The 20,496-nt window shown below is 55.2% G+C and overlaps 1 protein-coding gene across 1 annotated transcript in view; it reads right to left on the bottom strand.

Annotated features, from left to right (window-relative positions):
* The window catches only part of ITGA11 (integrin subunit alpha 11), a 125,080-nt gene that overhangs the window by 20,018 nt on the left and 84,566 nt on the right, over positions 1 to 20,496 (bottom strand). Inside the window, exons 11-18 of the mRNA XM_060618184.3 lie at positions 15,244 to 15,388; positions 12,341 to 12,489; positions 8,175 to 8,315; positions 7,732 to 7,935; positions 6,864 to 6,994; positions 3,293 to 3,459; positions 1,929 to 2,071; positions 436 to 546 (exon numbers count right to left, since the gene is read on the bottom strand). Of these exons, the coding sequence (XP_060474167.2) occupies positions 436 to 546; positions 1,929 to 2,071; positions 3,293 to 3,459; positions 6,864 to 6,994; positions 7,732 to 7,935; positions 8,175 to 8,315; positions 12,341 to 12,489; positions 15,244 to 15,388 (1,191 nt within the window). The remainder of the gene's footprint in view (positions 1 to 435; positions 547 to 1,928; positions 2,072 to 3,292; positions 3,460 to 6,863; positions 6,995 to 7,731; positions 7,936 to 8,174; positions 8,316 to 12,340; positions 12,490 to 15,243; positions 15,389 to 20,496) is intronic.

Genomic DNA, 20,496 nt, shown 5'->3' with positions numbered 1-20,496 from the left:
CCTGGAGCCAGGGGTTAGGGAGTGTGATTGAGGGGGCTGGAGCACAGCTGCTAGAACCTTCTAGGTGGTTGAATCACCTATTCTGGCCTCCAGTGCCCTCACCTGTAAATGAGGGAGGTGGGTGATTGAGACCTAAGGTCCCTTCTGGTTCTGTGATTCTCTGGGACCTGTTCAGAGCTCACCCTGTGCTGCGGATACAGGGGACCCTCCACCAGGAGAGGCCTGGCCCTCCCCTACAACACGTTCAGCCCGGGTCACAAGGGAGGAGGGATGGAGTCCTGTTGCGGGTTTGCAGGGCAGGAGACAGGAGGGTGCAAGAGGGGAAGAACACCTTTGTACCAGCGCACTCAGGATCTGGGCTTTGGGGAGGAGGTCGGGTGTTGGGGTGGCGGTTGCTGACGGCCAGGGCTGTGTGCCCCATGTGCCGGGATGTACCGAGACACGGAGGGTGGTGGGCCAGCCGTCGTCCAGCATGGGGCCATGGTCCGGGTCCTCCAGGGAGTACTCGACCGAGAAGGCCACCGGCTTCACATAGTCAGCAGTGTCCTGTGTGGGAGGAGATGAGGGAGATGTGAGGAGGCGTGGGGTGCCCATTTCTGGGCCAGGACGCTGAGAGAAAATGTCCACTTTCCTAACACAGGAGGGCTGCTTCCCTGTCGGCCTCAGGGTGAGTCCGGGATGAGGGGGTGTGCTGGATGGATGGAGGTTCAGCAAAAGCTCCCGCTCGGCCTTCAAGGCTGGGCACCTTCCCCGCCTACCCCCACCCAGCGCCTCGGCCTCTAGGGAGCCAGGCTGGGCCCACCACCCCATGTGCACACCCTGTCCAGAGCCCTTACTCCGGCTGGCTCCTTATATGGCATTCGAACTGCCTCTGTGTGCTGATCTCCCTCCTTCAGAAGCACTTGGCACAGGGCTTCACGAATGCGTTGAATCGATGAACGAACAAATGTGTGGACAAAACAGGGGCTCTTCCAGCGGGGGTCCGGGTATGGTTGGTAAAGAAGGGGATGCTTAGAGATGCCTACAAAATCTCCCATGTGGAACCCAGATCCTGACACGAGTGGCTTCTTTGTATCAGGGCAGTGACTCTCAAACTGGAGGTTTTGCCTCCCCGGGGGTGGGGAGGGAGCGGGCAGCAAAACCCTGAGTGCTGAGCCCAACCCCTAGTTGCTGATGCTGGCGGGTCTGGCGTGGGGCTTGGAAACATGCATTGCTAACAGGTTCCCATGTGATGGGGATGCGGCTGGTCCGGGGGCCCATGCTTTGAGAACCAGGACAACAAACACCTCAGAGGGGGGGCCACATATTAACGGACGCAAGGACCTCCCATATCCGCTCACTTTTCCGACTTCTGGCCTTTGAACCACGGGGGTCGGGTGGGCTCTTAGTGCCCCCTGCTTGCATCTTAAAGCTGGAGCAGTGGCCTGGGCGTTTGGAGTTTCTGGATGAGGCAGACTTCCTATCCTCCTCCTCATCCGTGAAATCAGGCACCAGGCCACTGCCGGTTCCCCCTCTCTGCCAGGCTGGCTGCTCTCGCCTCCTCCTCCCTGCTCGTCCCCGCTATGAGCCTGTCCTACCTGGTCCTCATCTTTAGCCAATGCCTGCTTCCATTCCCTCCGGCCATGGCCCCCGCACCCTCTGTGAGCCCTCACCGAGCCCAGATTTCACCCCCTGCTAAGGAAACGGCAGACATCACAGGGCTGGGGAAGAAGGGATTTTGGAGGTGGGTACCAGAAGTGGTAGAAAGTGTGTCCCAGTAGGGCATGAATATGGGGGGCGGGCAAGGTCTGGGACAGTGTACCCCAGCTGGGCCTCCTGAGGCCTCAGCTGAGCTCTCTGCCTCTCCCATGGCAGCACCTTGTCCAGCTGTGTCCCCTCCCTGTTTGACCTTGGTCTCTGCTGGTGGGGCTACTGGGCGTCAGGCTCACCAGGACATGGAAGTTGATCCGCTCACAGTGCTGCTGGCTGGAGGAGAGCAGGACAGCTCGGTTGGTGTATCGGTCCCCGCCCTCATCCAGGTGGGCCCGCGGCGTGTACCGCCTCTCATCCATGGTGGCATTGTATCTGATGCCTGGAGGAGGGAGAGGGCAAGACCGTGAAGGCGGAGCCACATTTCCACTCAAGGCTCTGCCTGTCTTTTAAGAGAGCCTCCTGAAAGCCAGCCTCCTCCAGGAAGCCCTCCAGGCTGGCCCGGGAAGAGCTGCTCTTCTCTTCTCACCAGGCCCTAGTGTGGGTGGGAAACTCCGGTGCACAGAGTGAGAAAGGAGAAAAAGGAGGGGCAGATGGGGCTGGCAATGAAGGGAAAGAGAAAGAGACAGAGATGTAGGAGAAATCAACGTGGTGGAAGAGGAGACAGAACGAGCGGCCAGGGCGATGCCCTCGTCTGAGCCCCTCCTGGAGCGCCGTACGTCCCCGCCTCTCCCTTCACCTTCCCAGGTCCCGTCAGGCGTGGGTCAGAGCCTCCACAGGCCGCAGTTCCCACCCCGCGAGCCCTTCCCACTAGCTGCTCCAACCTAAGACACTGCTCTGGGGTTGAAGGCCTGCAGCCTCCTTTCCTGTAACTGGGCTGATCTTTTGCCAAATCCAGGAAAAGCCTCATCTCGTCCCCTGTACCCCATCCAGCCCTCTGGGTGCACCGATTCTTGCACCTTCCTCTTTTTATAAATAGAAGTTGAAAGAAGCGCACAGCCACCCAGGCTCGCCTTTACCTCTCCCCCACCCCCCCCCCCACCCCCCATCCTTCTGGTGAGCCCTGCTCCCTGGCTGAGAAGCTTTCAGAAATCCCGGTTTCCTGCAGTCTGGTCCCAGAACCTGCAGCTGTCACTTCCTGGGGCCACCTGGGTCCAGGGCTGCCGTGAGTAGGCGCCTGGCTCAGAGGGAAACTGCCCTGCCCTAGACCAACACCCACTCTGAGCAGTGACCACTCCCACTGGGGGTTTCATCTGTCTGACCCTCTCATTTTCTGCTTCCCCTCCTGGGTCTGACTCTTCCTCTGCATCCTGGCTGTCCCAGTTCCCTGTTCTCGTCCCAACTTTGCATCCCAACTCTTTCCTTCTGCCTCTGGCCCCTCCCTTGCTGGTCACTGCTGCTCACTGCCATCCCCTTGCTTCTTGGAATTAGATCATCAAATGCAGTCATCAAGGTGGCTCCAGTTGTGAACTGGCCCTTAAAACCTATTTCAGTGAAAGCCCTGGTTTTGAAACAGAGCAGTCCCAAAGTCTACGGGAGGTGGGGGGGTGGGCGGTGGTGGTGGAGATTGGGGTTGGGGGGAGCGGGGAGAGGCCTGGTTTACCGACTGTGTCTGTTTTGAAATGGGGTGCCAGGAACACGGGCGTGAAGCAGAGGAAGGCGGCCAGGCAGGTGGCGTCCCTGCCGCTGCGTTTGCAATCCCTGTGGAAGATGTTGATCTTGGATGGCTCAAAGTGCAGGCTGGCATTGATCTGAACCACAGGACGGGACCTGGAGCAGAAGAAGGAGTAGCTGGAGGGTGTGGAGTGTGGCTGCTGCGGGGGCCCAGCAGAGCGGGGGACAGAGGCGGTGGGAAGCGGATGGAAATGGGATCTGGAAAATCTTGGAGGAGGGCGGAGAGGGGCCACGGAAGTTAAGGTTTTGGGCAAAACAGGGACGGGTGGGTGGAGGGCAGCCACATAGCCCCTGGAGGCAGCCCTTCAACATTTCCCAGGGGCTGTATTTGCTGCAGACCACACTGACTGCCTCCTGCCTCCTCATCCCATCCCTGGACAGCCATTGGAATAATCTGGAGAGTTGTAAAAAACCCTGATGCCCAGTTTGTCCTCCAGATCAAATCAAATCAGGATTGGCATCGACCTGTCTGAAAGCAGTGCCTCTCGAATTTTAATATGCTCGCACATCTCCAGGGGATCTTTAAAATGCAGATCCTCACCCAATAAGTGGGGACCAATTCTGTATTTCCAGTAAGCCCTCGGCTGAAGCTGTTGCTGTTGGCCCAGGCCCAAGCTCTGAAGAGCAAGGTGTTAACGCTTCCAGGTGGTGGCAATGTGTGGCCAGAGTGGAGAACCATTCGCTGTTGGAGAGATTTCCCATCGATCCACCCGACACGACCCTATCCAAGCAGGCATGGAAATGCAAATGTATTCTTATATTGGTCTAAGGAAAACATAATCAGAGAACGAAGTACACTGCCTCTCCAAAGCACGCGTTTCTATAACAAGGAGGAAGTGTAGAGTGATATTCTGTGCTAATGCCCCGCTCTTAGCCTAAGGAATTGTGCCTCTCCTGCGCTGTGCCGTGGAGAGGGGGGTTTGGGTCTTGGCTCCACGGTTCCTCATGGACCTCGGGCAGGTCACATGATCTCTCTGAGGGGAATGTGAGAGCCAAAGGAGGTAAGTGAGAGGGGCCCTTTGTGTAAAGTGTAGAGTGCTGTGTAAACACAATAGCTTACGTTAGCGGTTCCCAAACTTGGCTGCCCGTTGGAAACAGATACCTGGGGAATCTTGAAAGTTTACCGCTTGCCTGGGCCCCTTCCCTAGACGTTCTGCTTTACGTGGCCTGCGTAGAGCCCGGCCTGTGAGAGTTTGAAAAACTCCCGGTTTGTGACAACACGGTTGGGTCTAGAGGGCATGATGTGAAGGGAAATAAGTCAGGCGAAGACAAACACCGTGTGCCTTCACTTATATGCGGAATCTAAAAAGCGAAACAAACGAATAGACCAACAAAGAGCAGCACTAGACCTAAAAATACAGGGAGCAAACTGAAGGTTGTCAGAGGGGAGGGGGAGTTGGGCAGAAGGGGGGAAGGGGAGAGGGCGGTACAGGCTACTGGTTGCGGAATGTATACGTCATGGGGGTGAAAGGCGCCACATAAAGAATACAGTCAATGATATTACAATAGGTACGGTGACAGGCTGTACTTGTGGTGAGCACAGCATAATGTATAAACTTGTCGAGTCACTATGTCGCACACCCGAAACTAATATAATGTGTGTGTCGCCTATATGCGAATTAAAAAGAGAGAGAGAGAGAGAGAGAGAGAAGCTCCCAGTCGATCCTAACGGGGCAGTTTGAGATCCACGGGGTTGGATCCCAGAGTCTTCCCAGAAGGCCCGGACCCACAATTGTACCACTGCTGAGGTAGCACTTAGGTTTAGACCTCAAAAGTTGGAGCTTGCATGGGTCCTTTCTGTAGACTGATTCTCTTGGGGTGTGTGTGCATGTGTCTTGTTTCCTGCAAAGGACTTGGTTTACTGACCTGCTAGGCCATGTCTACTGCCTACCCTGGGTCTTGCTCACCCGGAACCAATACACTGAACCTTTACCGCCCAAGCCGCTCTTGCTGTCACCCCCAGAGATCCACGAGCCCCAATATGCGAAGGGGACCTGCAGAGAGAGGCTGTGGCCCCGGTGCACGGCACCCCCAGCGCTGCCTTTAGATGGCCTAGAGGTGTGGGGCAGTGAATGCTCTGGCCATGGAGGATGGGGGGATACGAGGATCCCCCAGATACACTGCTCTCCCTCCTCCCCTACAATGGTCTGTTGCAAGAAGCAGAGATGTGTCCCACCTCGCTGGAGATCCAGTGAGCAAGTGAGGCCCCACTCGCACCTGCTCCCCTTTTCTGCTTCAGCATCCTTGACCGTCACCTCTGCCTCTGGGACGAGGCCCTTCCCAAAGCATTAGCATGACCTCTAGTCTGGGGCTCTGTTTTCTAGGGAACCCAGGCTAAGACATCTCCCAACCGGGCCATAATATTCTTGGCGACTGAGAGTGTGTCCACTCCTTTATTCTCCCCGGGGAGTCGTTAGGATACCTCTGTTTCATGCCTTTTTTAAGTTGTATGAAAAATGGGTCTGTGTTCGTATAAAATTACACGCAGGTGGAAAAAGATGGGTTGGAAATATGCCAAAATGCTAACAGCAGTAATGTGAAGTGGATGAAGCCCTGAGTGAGTTCTTTCTTTATTTTATAATTTTTCTTTAAGTTATTGGATTTATAATGAAAAATAGCTCATCAACATACATGAAAAATTAAGCCTTTTCTGGCTCAAAAATTGCCAACACATCACATGGCAAAATATATGGAGTTTTAGAAAGCTGCTTTTTTTTTTTTTTTTAAAGCTGTAGACCATTGCTAAAGAGAGGCCCTGAAAAAAGAAAGAAAGAAAGAAAGAAAGAAAGAAAGAAAGAAAGAAAGAAAGAAAGAAAGGTCCTGAGTGCAGATGGGTGGCAAATATCTGATGCACTGGTGCAGAAATGAGACCCTCAAAAAGGAAAGAAGAAGTCCCAAGGGGTTTGGAGGAAAGAAATCTGTATTACGTAAAGGTTCTTTCACACTAGGGGAGAAGGGAGATCCTTCCAGCTGATAAGAATATCTTCAGCCTGTCCTTTAAGTAGCTTGAAAAGCTGAAGTGGAAGAAGAGCCCAAACAGCCAGAACTTTTAGGACAAATTCTAAGAGGGGCTTTTGGACACTATAATCTTAGAACTCTGTGGGAAGAGGGATTTGGACTTCAAGACAGCTTACAGTGATTCCACAGAAAGGAAATTTGTAATCACGAGAGGATTAAGAACATGAGGATTAAGAGGGTGAGTTTGGCTGACAATGATTGAAGACAAAGGGACAAAGGTCCTGAAGAATATTTTTAAAACCCGCTGTCTGGGCGCCTGGGTGGCTCAGCCGGTTCAGCATCTGACTCTTGGTGGGACCCTGATCTCAGGGTCGTGGGAAGATGGCTCTGCCCTCAGTGTGGATCCCGCTTCAGATTCTCTCTCTCTCTCTTTGCCCCTCTTCCCTGCTCTCTCTCTCCCTGAAATAAATAAAAACAACAGGCCCCTTCCCCCTCGCCCCCCACCAAACCCCAGTGTTCATCCTGACCCTCAGCGAACCCACCACAAAATCACAGCATTGCCAAGGGCGCCCACCGCCAGGTCCACCAGCCCATCCTCGTTGAGGTCCAGTTGTCCGTGGATGCTGCAGCCAAAATACTGGAGGCCGGGAACCAAGTCGGAGGCGGCAATTCTCTGCAGGAAGTGGGAAGAGAAAGCCAGGCATGGGCACTGTTCACACAGGGCAGGACAGGACAACCCTCGGGGAAACTACAATCGGGAGCGCTGGAGAGAGCCCCTTTGGAACCATCAGGAAGCTTCCGGCCCAAAGCCCAAACAGACCCCACTCCTGGTCTGTCTGTCACGGCACCTAACGTCAAGTCATTCTTTTGGATTAAGATCTCGAGTCTTAAAAGGGTTCCCCATTAACTGTAAATACATGTTCCCTGGCAGGTAACCCAGCGGCCTCCTTGACCATGGTGTGTTAGACTACCTTACTAAGAAAATACGTAGGCAAAAGTGAGGACCCTGAGGGCATGGGACCCGAGATGGGTCCCTCTTGAGGCGGGCAAGGTTTCCAGCATGTGGCATTTCCAGAGAAGAGCAAGCCCACGTGGGAATTCTCCACTCTCTGTCAACTGCCTGCGTGTGTGTGTGTGTGGGGGGGGTGGGGAGTGAGGTTAGGGTCCCTGGGGTTTTGTTGTTGCAGGGGGAGATAAAGCTACGCAGGGAGAGGGTGCCCGCAGGGGTGATGGGAAGGTCCAGAAGACAAATGCACCCGTTTCAAAATCCCGACTTGAGGCAACTAGAGCTATAGGCCAGACTGGGGTCCTTTCCTGCAGGAGGGCACAGAAGAGGCTCCGGAACCGGATGCTCCAACAGGAGCGGCCAGGACTCCTGGTCCAGCTCCAGCTGTGGATGGGGAGTGGCACCTGCTTCGGCGTCTTTAGGAGGCTGGCTCGGAAGCCGTGGAAGATGTAGACGGCTCCTCCGTGGTTGTCCTCCAGAGGGGCTCCCACCACCACGTCGTTGTAGGAATCCTGATTGAGGTCCCGAACCGAGGCTATGGAGGACCCGAATCGGGCATTCTGGTAGCCGTGGGAATCCTTCAGTGTTCCGTCATAAACAAACCGGTTCTGCGAAACCAGGGGTGGAAAAAGGCTCGGGGGATGTGGCAAGGACCCTCAGGGTCATGGTCCCCTCTGGCCTGCAGCACCTTGTCTCCAGCCCATGTTCCCCAGAATTCCTGCTCTCCCCGGCCTGGCTCAGCGGGTGGGCACTGGCCTCTGGGGGTGCACCCAGTGAAGGCAGGGCGGGGCCAGGTGCCTCAGAGGGCTCCGCCCCCCCCCCCCCCCCCCCCCCGCCGCAGTAGTACCTGTCTCAGAGTGTAGACGTACACCCGGCCCCGCTCTCGGCCCTCGCTGAAGTACATGGGGGCGCCCACCAGCAGGACATCAGTCACCCCGTCGCCGTCGATGTCCACAGAGGTGATCTCGCTCCCGTAGTAGGAGCCTATCTGCAGCACAGGGGTGGGAGAGGGCAGTGCGCTGGGCTGCACAGGGAGCCGAGGACGCCCTTCCACTCGGAACTTGGGTGAACAAAGACAAAGGGTCCTCCCCTTCTCACCCCCCTCTCCCCTCCCGTGGAGTGGACTCACCTGTTTTCACTTGGTCCCATCTTTCCCTCTTTCCTCCCTTTTTTTTTTTTAAATGTTTATTTATTTATTTTGAGAGATAAAGAGAGAGAGAGAGAGAGAGAGAGAGAGAGAGAATGAGCAGGGGAGGGGCAGAGAGAGAGAGAGGGAGAGAGAGAATCCCAAGCAGGCTTCAAGCTGTTGGCACTGAGCCCCACTTGGGGCTCAATTTCATGAACGGAGAGATCATGACCTGAGTCGAAATCAAGAGTCAGATGCTTAACTGTCTGAGCCACCCAGGCGCCTCTCCTCCTTTTTTTTTTTTTTTTAAGTTTATTTTGAGAGACAGAGAGAGAGAGAGAGAGAGTGCGGAGGGGCAGAGAGAGAGAGAGAGAGACAGAGAGAGAGAATCCCAAGCAGGCTCCACAGTATCAGCACAGAGCTGGACTTGGGACTCCATCCCGCGAACTGAGATCATGACCTGAGCCGAAATCAAGAGCCTGACACATAACTAACTTAGCCACCCAGGCGCCCAAACCTCTTGTCTCCCTCTGTCATCCCACCCCCTCCACCTCTTCTTTCTTCCCATTAGTGAATTTTATGGATTGCCATTTATTCTGTTTGTAAGCAGCACATATCATGGCAAAAAATGAGCAAAATTAGAAAAAGGTATGAAGAAGAAAATAAAAGTGACCCGTTGTCCAAACATCCAACTATACGTCCCATGTTATAAGGTTTTAGTGTATTTTCACCGAGTCTGTTTTGTCTAGAGTGTGTGGCTTGTTTGTGTGTGTGTGTGTGTATGACTTTATTTTCACAGTCTGGGATCATACTATATATAGAGCTTATATATGATTTTTGAATAAAGCAATGGGTCATGAGCACTTTCTCCGTGACGTGTTATATTTTTTCCTACAACATGATCATTGGTGGTTTTATAATATTCCAAATTATGCATGTGCCACGTGTATAATCAATCCTCTTGTTGGACACGTGGCTCATTTCAATTTTTTTTTTTTTAGTTTATATTTTGAGAGAGAGAGAGAGAGCAGGGGAGGGGAAAAGAGAGAGAGAGAGAGAGAGGGAGAGAGAGAGAGGGAGGGAGAGAGGGAGAGAGGGAGAGAGAGGGAGAGAGGGAGAGAGGGAGAGAGGGAGGGAGGGAGGGAGGGAGGGAGGGAGGGAGAGAGAGAGAGAGAGAGAGAGAGAGAGAGAGAGAATCCCAAGCAGGCTCTGTGCTATGAGCGCAAAGCTGGACGCTTTGGATCCCAGGAACCATGGAGATCACGACCTGAGCCGAAACCAAGAGGTGGGCACTGAACCCACTGAGCCACCCAGGCGCCCCGAGGCTCGTTTCGATTTTTAATGTTACAAATATCCTGGGAATAGCACCTTGGACGGGAGATTATGTTTTCTTTTTAGCATTTGAGCACTCTGTGTTCCTCTCCCACCTTGGGGGCCGTGCCCCCCCCCCCCCACTTCAACGAGGGGGCCACTCACCTATTCAAGTCAGAAAGCTGAGGGTCCTCCCCGGCTCCACCGCCACCTCTCCCACCCGCAGGTTCCCAGCAAGCCCTGCCTGGAGTGTGCCAAACACGTCCTGAGTCCGTCTCCTTCCCTCCTCTGCGGTTTCTTCCCCCAGGAGAGGCACCTCTGCCGAAGGACCCCCTGCCTCACCCTCCAGTTCACCCCTGCGGGCAGCCAGAGTGGCTTCTAGCAGCTGACCACACCACTCCTTTGCTTTCGGAGGGGTGCAGGGGGAAGTCCAAGTTCTTCAGTGTGACCCTCTTGGACCTGCCTCCCTCCCTCCCTGGCCTCTGCCTACACCCCCTCCCCGCCCTGCACCTCCAAGTTCCCACACTCGCTCCTGACATTCCCAGTGATTTCTCCCAAAGCCCCGGGCCCTGGCTGGGTTCCAGGCTTCCCTCTGCACATACTTTTCTCTTGTCTGCCCCGCTCTCCCCTTCTCCCTTCCGGACAATGTCACCACCCTCAGGTCACTTCCTGTTAGAAGCTGGCCCTGGCCTGCCCTGCCATTTCCCTTTCCACTGCCTGCAAGGGGTGCCCCTCTGCAATCACCCCCAGCCCCACACTAGCACCTGTTCTCCACCCCCGCCCCCACCCAAGAGTGGGCACCCTGTCCCTGCTGTGTCTCCTCCAGGCCTGGGCATAGACAATAACATAACAAATATAATAAATGTTTATTGGACCAGCGGGTCACTTAGGAAGGACGAAGGAGTCCCTCCCAGGGACAGGCCTGTGTGACACGCTTTACAGCCTCAGGTTAGCTCGTATGAGCCTCATGCTACCTTAGGAGAGATCACTGTCCTCATTACACAGGGAACAAACTGAAGCTCAGTGAATTTGAGTCACTTGCCCAAGGTCAGATGGCTGGCTACAGCCAAACTGGGTTGAAACTCCAGTCTGACACCCGAGCCCGTGATACTCCCTCCCCCAGCCACCTCCTGGCGTAGGGTGCTTTCAGGAGAAATCCATCGTCCGGCATTAAAAGCTTTTAACTGAGGAGAAAGATAGAAAATACGGAAGAGGGGAAAAGGGAAATTCTCAACACGGAGGGGGGGAGGGAAGAGCTATCCCTACCTAAAATAATTAAGAGGCAGACAGAGAGCAAATAAGGGAGGAGTGGGGGGAGGCATTTGTCTAAATATGTGGCCTCAGCTATGTGGGTCACGGTGATTTGGAATCCACTTAATTTAGCTGCCTTCAGCACTGCGGTTTCTCGTTCGGATGTTGGAGGCGGAACCAGGCAGTAAAAATGTCATAAATTCATCAGCAAATTCCCTCCAGCTCTCAAGGTCTAGCCTTGGATTCCCGAAGAGCCAGCCCTGGGCAGAGTGTGGGCAGGCAGGCTGGAGGCTGGGGGACAGAGCAGTGCCCCAGGTCTGCCAGTGCCCTTGAGACAGGAAGGGGAAAGAGAATGATGGCTTCCTGCACCTGGAGGGACTTTGGTTAGACCCAGGGAGGAGCCTGTCCTCATGGCGACAGGCCAAGGGCAGGGGGCAGGGCTGTTCCTGGGCTCCACAGAGCCGAAGGTGAGCTGGGAATGATGGGAAGGGCCTGGCTAAGGCCCAGCCCAGGCCCAGGATGCCGTGGATGCTGAGTGTGGCCAGGTGGGGGTGGGGGGGCTGGTTTGGGGTTGTCAGGGGTCAGGAGGCAGTTTCATGCAGAAAGTCCTGGATTCTCAACCCGACCCAGCCTCGAATCCACCATGTAAATTGGAAAAGGGATGTGGCGTCTCAGGACCACAGGTCCCCTCGGCTGTTGGCATGGCTTGGATCAGAAGAACCCTGTTTCCCGATCTTTCACTACCTGTGACTCTTATAGCTTTTCAGTTGGCATTCGTGACCACCCAACACGAGACTCTTAGCGACACAGTCTGGTTCCCACGCGGCCCAGGCAGGGCAGGGGCTGTACCACTCTGCACTGTTCCCATTCCAGGAACAGGAAAGAGCTGGCGTCCTGGTGGACCCACGGGGCCTCGCTGTGGGTGCGTTTGCAGCTGCTCCCGCTTCTGGCAGCATGAAGGCGGGCGTGAGGAACGTGACCATCCCCCCTGGGATGCCTAGGGGCCCTGGCAGTCCGAGCCGGGGGCCTAGGTGCTGCCTCTAACCCTGAACTCTGGATGTGAACAGAGAGAAGCTGGCAGCCAGGGGCAGAGGTCTGGCACCAGAGACAAGAGGCAAACAGATTCTCCCGGGTTCTTGCTGTCGCAGGGACCACGGCCTGGCTTTCTGGGGATGAGACAGTCCAGCTCCAAGGCTGGTATGAAGGAGGTGTGTGACCCCCAACCGGGAAGGATGTCTGCGAAGGAAGAGCAGAGCCCCTGCCAGCCCAGCCTTGCCCACATGCCCTCCCGCCCGGCCCCTGCCCCCAGCCTCCCCCTCCATTACCTGTTCACCCCGCAGGGCCTGGTGGATGGTGAGACTCCGGTTGTTGTGCATGGTGAACAGGATGGCTTTGCCCGTGTGGTTGAACCGGGGTGCTCCTGCCACGTACACCCGCCCCTGCCTGGAGGACACGACCGACGTGACTGTGTACCCTGCCACGGGAGGAAACAGGCTGGTCTCTGCCCCAGCTCCTCGGCTGCGCCTGAAGGGCCAGCCGAGGGAGTGCATTCAGGGCAGGCTGAGCAGATGTGAAGCAGCGGGGTGGTATTTCCTAGGAACAACTGGGGAGGCCTGGAAGAGGCAGGGCTCAGGAGGCGGGTAGGGAGGGTGGGGAGAACTCATGCGCCCCACCCCCTGCTGGAGGAAGCCAAGGAAGCCAGGTGGGGCTACGAAAAGGCACTGCTGACCTGGAATGTGCATGTGCCCCCAGCCCTTTCACCCGCGTCCCCGAGACGTGTGAGAGAGAGCAGGGAGGAGGGAGGTGATGAGCCCTGGCCGCGCTTCATCTCGTATGGGGCAGGCTTTGATTTGCAATCTCCGCCAACTGTCTCTCTCAGGGACCCGCCAGTGTCCTCGCTACTGCAACCTGCTGCTGGGTGGTCTGGAGAACTACAGCACTGGCTGTCCAGGTGGGAGAAGCTGCTCCACTGGGCATCGACGTGGGGTCCCAGCGACTCTTGTGGCCCCAGAGCTTTGCAGCCTCGAAGGATGGAGCCCCCTCCTCTCGGTCCCACACATACGCCACGTAAAAGAGGCAGAAATGGAAACCAGGGGCTCTTTGGGAAAGGCCACCAATCCGTGTCCTCAGGATGGCTTTGCCCTATCACTACCCAGCACGGGGGACGCACGCAAAGCCTAGAGCCCCACTTTCTGCCAGATGGTTGAGAGTGGATCCCGGTTTTTAGATGCCTCGTCAGCAGTTCTGGGCTACTTCCTGGTAAACGGATGTCTCTTTCTGCCATGTGTGCACGTGCGTGGGCATATGTGGGTAACACAACCACTATGGTTCCGCTGGTTGCTTGTGTAGCGGCTGCAGGATGTGTAGACGGGTTGATTCAGTGGCTGGGAGAACAGGTGCAGTAGGGCGAGCTACTCTGGTTCCAGACACGGTATTTTTGACTCTTAAAGGTGTATTCTGGGAAATGGGGCTCGAAAGGTCAGCGAAGCCAGAGTGTTGCATAGGCTGTGTTGGCTGTGTATTAACACAACCATAAATATATGAGGGTAGGGTGGGATCAGCCTTGCAGAGTGGGGCCGAGGTGTCTTCTGAGCCCTCAGTGGTGCAGCTGAAAATGTTCCCAATTAGCCCTGGGCTTTGGGCTTCCTCAGAAGGAGACACAGCAGTCATGGGAAGGGCTTGGGGGCCGAATGTCCTAGGGGCAGGCGTGGGCCTCTCAAAGCAACAAGCAGCATTGAGAACTTCCTGCTTCCCACAGTCTTCTGGCTGTAGCTTACATTTCCATGTGGTTCTTTGGCCAGCAGGCAGGGCCATCCTGAAAGCTGGACCGGCCTCCCAGAAGGCCTGACAAGATGACAGAAATCTATATAGTTTCCTTGCAGGGAGGCGGAGAGCCTGGTCTCCCAGTCTCCTTCCTCCAAACCTCCCCTCTCCCTTGGGGCATGTAGGAAGGAATCTTCCAGAGACCCCAGACCCTGCCCTCATGGATGAGCCCCAGAGGGAGGAGGAAGGAAGAAGGGCTGTGACAGTGGGTAAGGCAAGATAGTTGGGCCTCATGAGGGTTTTTTGGTCTGGTTCTACCCAACTAGGGCCCCCTGGGAGGAGGAAGACAGTTATGCTGGGCCAGGAAGAGGTGGATTCATCCCGCTGCCCCTCACTCAGATACCTTCACTATCTCCCTACTACCAACACGAAAAGGCTCCAACTCCTTAACCTGGCGTTCGAGGCTTCCTGCTACAAACTGTGCCAACCTGCCTTCCCCTTCCCCCTCCTGCTCCACCCCTCTGTTCCATCCTGGTCTACTTCCTGTGTCCTGACCCCGCCTAGCACTTTCCACACCTCCCCCCTTTGCTTGAACCTTCTTGGTCTATTCAGTCTTTTTCTGCCTCAGAGACCCGGTGTCAGCCCCAGAACGTGCACAGTGGGGGCCGGAGTGTGCCGGCCACGGGTCCACGACCACCCACAGTGCTGGTCCTGCTCACTTGGGCCCTGGTCACCAATGTTATTGAGAGAGAGAGAGAGACAGAGAGAGAGAGAGACAGAGAGAGAGAGAGAGAGAGAGACAGAGAGAGAGAGACAGAGAGAGACAGAGACAGAGAGAGAGAGAGACAGAGAGAGAGAGAATGAGCGGGGAGGGGCAGAGAGAAAGGGAGAGAATGAACCCCAAGCAGGCTCTGCACTATCAGTGCAGAGACCAGGCAGGGCTCGATCCCGCGAACCTCAAGATCGCGACGTGAGCTGAGATCAGGAGTCGGATGTTTAACTGACTGAGCCACCCAGGCGCCCCGTGCTGCTCTTTAATGTCTGCTTCCGAAGTGCTTAACGGGAAGTGACTTCTGCCTTGATGGTGACCGTTAACAATAAAAACGAACATGGACTTCTCCTCCACGTGCATGTTGCCTTGGGAGGCAGCTCAGCGTGCCCAAACCCTAGCCAAGGCAGAAGGTTTTAAAGGCACACCAACAGTGGGCCTGGTGTCTAGAAGCATCGACTGAGGCACATTTCAGGTACAGGTGCTTTGCTTACCATTTATTCTGTTTATGGAGAGCCCGTTGCATGCCGGGCATGGTGCCAGGTGCGGATACCAGGCTGAAGAGGCAGCGGTCCCTGACCTGTGCCTGGACATTTGCAGGATATTCACACACAGGTCCTTGTTTCACGTGGGGGCACGTTCCCCTGGGCCCCTCCTCGCCCGCACCCATTCGCCACACTTAGCTCGGGCTCTTACCTAGATAGGCGCCATGATTCTTGAGCTCCTCGGGAAATTCCTTCAGGTAGGACTCGCGGAGGGGAATGACCTTCCCGCCACTGGTCTCCTTCAGCACGGCTCCGTTCCAGTCATAGGCGCCAACGGCTCCCAGCAGAATGCCGTCCTGACGTCGGGGAGGGGACACACATCAGCTCGTGTCCCCGGGGGGCCCCTTGCTGGGAAGCCACCTCCAGGTTCTGCACAATGAAGCATCCACCACAGCCTCTTTGGGCACCTTCTCCTGTGTTCACTATTTAACTGACTTCCAGGCAGGGTTCTTGACTTTTGAGTGAGGCCAGGACCGTCCACCCCATCCTTAGCACAAAATGGATCAAACAGAGGAATGTTCTAGAAACAGACTCCACCTCTAGAACCAAGCCTCCATTGCTCTTTGGGCTTCCTAAGCCCCACAGGAAATCTCCTGTCACTGTCCCTTCCTTCTGACGCTCCTGGAAGCTGTGGCCCCTGCCCGTGGCCTCCCTCCACATTCCTCTCTGGCGTCTGACTTGCTTCCCTGTGTGCAAATCTTACGTCTTCATTTCTTCAGTCACAATTCACAGAGTGTCTACTCTGGGCTGGCCACTTGCTCGGAGCTGGGATATAGTCCCTGCCCTTGCAGAGCTCAAAGTACCACGCAAATGTGCAAGTTAACATAATAGTTGCAAAGCGTGATAACTGCTATAGGGGATGTGGTAAATACCACAGTGAGGTTTAGTCTAGATTGAAATGGGGGTCAGGAAAAGCATTTTTGAGTAAGTGATGCTCACCCGGACACCTGGAGGGGGAGGGGACGAGTGTGCAAAGGCCCTGAGGCTGGAGAGAGTTTAGAGGCGTTGGTTTTAAGGAACTGGAAGCCGTTTGGTGGGCTGGAGTGCAGAGTGACAGAGGCCAGAGCGACTCTGATGAGGCTGGACAGAGAAGCCAGGGCCACATCTGTGACAGCCTGCACCCTGAGGAAGGGGGCTTGTCTTTAATTGCAGCGTAAGTGGGTGCTGCAATGCTCAGGCAGGAAGACGGGAACTCTGGCTCCCCGAGGGGCAGGCAGTCTCCCTGTTACTGACTCCAAGGTCACTCCTCACTCTCTGGGCTGCCCCTACACCCTATCCACCACTACCCCGTCTCCTTAAACAACCTCCTTGAACAAAGCTAGTGGATACAGGAAGACAGATAGCAAGCCCTTGGAAGCAGGGAGGGCCACCTTCCTGGGTGACCTTGGTGACTCCTGGCCCGGCAGGTTGTGCCCCGGCTTTGGGCTGTGAAAGCACTAGCAGATGAAGTCACCTCTCTCCTCCCCTGAGCCTCCCTAATCCTGGCTGATTGGCAGGATTTGAGGTTCCCCCGCCACGTGGGGCCCGGGGCACCCCATCTCCCCTCCCCTCCAATACCATGGTGCCGACAGAACAATGTGATTCTGGCCTTGGGACAATCAGGGCCGTGAATGAGCAGGTGGGCAGTGTCACCATGCAACAGTCTCACTGGTGGCCGCGGAGGGGGCAAGACTGTGAACCTTACTCAGACCTTCCATTTCTCATTTCCCAGGGGTCACTTTAAAGAGTGAAGTTGATCTCAGATAAGGTTTAAAAAGTCCAAATTCTCTGGAAGTAGAACTGACTGTTCAGACAATGTTTTTCTGACCGCAAGCAAGCTAGTCTCTGGAGAGTCTGATGTACTTGGTTGTGTTTAATGTCGCACTTTCTAATTAGCTTTTTCCTCCCGGTCTGTGTGAGGCTCAGCCTGGGAGCGCCTGATGATCTCCTGGGCCGGGACCAGGGCCGGCACCTCAAAGACTCACGGCCCACACTCACGGCCAGTGCTCCTTGCACTTGGGGTGTGCTCCCTTCTTTGCAAAGTACTTTCTCATCCAGCCACCAATTTGTGAGAGACCAGCATGTCAGGTGTTCATTATCTGCACTTGACAAATGGCATCCAAGGTTCAGAGAGGGAAAGGGACTTGTCCGAGGCTGCACAGCAAGTCGGGGCGGGGCTGGGACTTGGAGCAGGGTGGTGGGTTGGGCAGGGGAGAAAAGAGCCACGGGCAGCCCCCGGACTCTGCTCCCAGTTTTCCATTGGAGCACCCTCTAAGAGGACAGTGATGTTTGGGCCTCGTCTCTCTCCTCCCTCTCTCTTCCGGCTTGAATTCAGGTTTGCTTCTGCAGGACCAGGCTTCTTCCTTCAGGGAGAGGGCTCTGAAGATGAATTTTTGGCCTTGCAGGTGACTGGAAGTCTCCATGATGTACTGAGGAGGACTGGGATTCCTCTGGGGAGGACCCCGTATGTATGTGGGGCTTGGGGATTCCACTGGACTTCCGGATTTGGCAGCACTAGGCCGGCTGATTGCTCACAGTCTCTCGCCTTATGCTGTTTCACCCTGGCAGTGCCCGTAGGCCTGTGCTCCCAGGGGGCGGTCCTTTCTTGAGAGGGCTCTGTTACCAGGGAGAGCCTCACTGAGGAAGGCGGGGAGAGGGCAGGCTGGGAGGGCAGGAGGAGCAAACCTCACTATGGCACGGTCTTTCCCCAGCTCGGGGAGCCTAGGCATTTCGAATTTGGAAAAAATCTGGAAGGGCAGGGTCCCAAAAAGGGCCAAAGCCTTGACAGAGGAAGCCAAGCATGTAGGCCCAGCTGGAAAACAAATACCAGGGCATTCCAGGGAAGAGCCTCATCCCACGCTCCAGGCCTGGCACCGGCTCCCTGATTTATGACCTCCTTTCCCGTGGGGCCACGTGAGCTCCCACCAGATACTGCCAGGGTGTGCCTGGGTGGCCTTGCACATGGACCCTTGGCACAAGCGGACTTTTCTAGTGCCCTGTGTAGATGTGAGGATGCAGGCATGGTGGCCCTCAGGAGGTCCAAGGCCAAGTCTGTGCCCTTCCTATAGACAACCTGTACCCGTATTCACTCTAGCATAGCACCTGCTGTCCGATTCTGCTAGCTCATCAATTAGCTGCCTTCTGACCTGGCCCCTGCAGCAGTCTTGCCTCCCTAGCTGAGCTGAATGTTCCTGGTACGTGTGACCATGTCCCTCCAAACTGTGTCCCCAGCCGGTCCGTGTCCCCAGGGTTGGGTCACATCCCTAACACTAGAAACAGCATCGTTTAGGGCAGTGGCTCCCAAACGGGGGGCAGTTTAGCCCCCAGGAAATATTTGGCAATGCCTGGAGACAGTTTGGGTTGTCATAGCTGGGGGTGGTGTTGGGGTTGGTGTGGCAGCTGGTGGGTAGGGTCAGGGCCGCTGCCTACAATACACAGGACGGCCTTACAGCGAAGAATTATCCAGCCCAAGTTGGCAGTTGGGCTGAGGCTGAGAATCCCTGGCCCAGTGGTTAGAGCATGAAGTCTGGAGTCAGACATTGCTGAGTTCCAGTTCTAGCTCCAAAGCTTCTAGCTGTGTGACCTTGGGCAAGCTTCTCTCTCTCTTCCTTTTTTTCTCCTCCCTCCCTCCCTCCCTCTCTCTCTCTCTCTCTCTCTCTCAGCCTCAGCTGTAAATTGTTTTGTTGGGAGAATTAACATTTTTAATTCTTAGCACGGAGCTTGGCAGTCAGCAAAGGACTTGGTATATAGTAACTCCTCTCGTTCTTTTATTCATCCATAAAGCATCGGGGACGCGGGAGTCAAAGAATCACATCTCATGGTCAAGTTGGTGCTGCAGAGGAGTCATTACAGCAGCCTGAGGGGAGGCAGCCTAGTGGAGGCAAGGGCAGCCTATTTGGGGGGCCCCCGCAGGAAGCGGCGGGGGGGGGGGTGTGTGTGTGACTGAGGAGGTGGGTGGAGTTAGGACAGGACTTTAAGAAACCCTTACTTGATCGTAAGTCTCAAAATGTACACTTCTAGTTCCAAGCCTCAAGACTCGATTCCACCAGGGTTTTTCAGACATCTGCTCAAAGACTGAGGTTCCGAGAGGTTAAATGGTTTGTCTGAGGCCACACATCCAGGCAGTGTTTTCTTCTTGCCCAGCAGTAATGGAATGAGAATGTCAGATGCCAACAATTCTTGGCTTTGGATAGGTGGTCCTGTGCACTGAGTCCCGTCCTCCTCCCCAGGCTCCTCCATAGCTCCCTCGTGCCTGCATGTCCACCATCAGAGTGACTCTAGAAGGGCCAAGAGCCCCTCCTAAGGCAAATACGTCGTGAAGAGGACGGGTTATACTTTTCACTAATTGCTCAGATTCTGTCATAGGCGATGCATTTTTAACAAGCCTAAAGTGGAGCCTGAGGAACAATGAGTGCCGGGAGGTTTAGATGGGGTTGGGCAGGAAACACCCAGAAACGGGCCTTCAGTCTTTCTGTGGAGAGAAGCCCTTCACTGTGCCGGAAGCTGGTAGGCAGGGTGGCAAGGAGGTGGTGTGGGGAGCAAGGGCCACCCTGTACTTGACGGCTTGTTCCCGATCGGCGGGTTGGTTGTCTCTGCTCAGAGGTCCCGGGAACAAGGCTCAGGAGTGGGGTGCCTGGCACCAGGGTGCAGCCTGAGACACGGAGCTGGGCTTAGGAGGAGACCCCAATGACCTGGAAATGATTGCCGCCACCAGGAGTCACTTGGGAACGATCTGGAACAGCATGCCGGCAGACCCTGGCTACCATGTCCAGGCCTCATGGGGTGGAGCCCGCGGACAGCCCTGACTGCCTGCCCTAGCTAGCACATGGAGGGGTCTACGGTTTAAGGTTATGGGGGTGTAGGAGAGGTTCACAGCCTCTAGGTACCAAGCCCTCACGTCACCATATGGATCAGTTTCTTTCATTTTTTTTTAAGTTTATTTATTTATTTTGAGAGAGAGACAGAGAAAGAGAGAGAGAGAGAGAGAATGAGAGCAAATAGGGGAGGGGCATAGCGGGAAGGAGAGAGAGAATCCTAAGCAGGCTCAGCACTGTCAGTGTGGAGCCTGAGGGGTGGGGGGGCTTGAACTCATGAACCATGAGATCATGACCTGAGCCGAGATCAAAAGTCAGATGCTTAACCGACTGAACTGCACAAGGCACCCCGGTTTCTTTCATTTTTGATTGAATCAAATGTGCAAAACTAGTTCAAATGTTTTTGTAGTGGCTCGGTCAGTTAAGCGGCCAACTCCTGATTTTGGCTTCGTGAGTTAGAGCCCTGCTTCAGGCTCAACACTGTGGAGTCTGCTTGGGATTCTCTCTCTCCCTCTCTCTCTGCCCCTCCCTGGGTTGAGCTCTCTGTCCCTCTCAAGATAAATACATAAACTTAAAAAATCAAATGTAAACCTCTTAGGAAAGATTACAGC

Source organism: Panthera onca, chromosome B3 (genome assembly GCF_046562875.1).
Source record: "Panthera onca isolate mPanOnc1 chromosome B3, mPanOnc1 haplotype 2, whole genome shotgun sequence".
Lineage (NCBI taxonomy): Eukaryota > Metazoa > Chordata > Mammalia > Carnivora > Felidae > Panthera > Panthera onca.
Note: the sequence above shows the minus strand (reverse complement) of the source record. Positions and strands in the feature narration are given on the sequence as shown.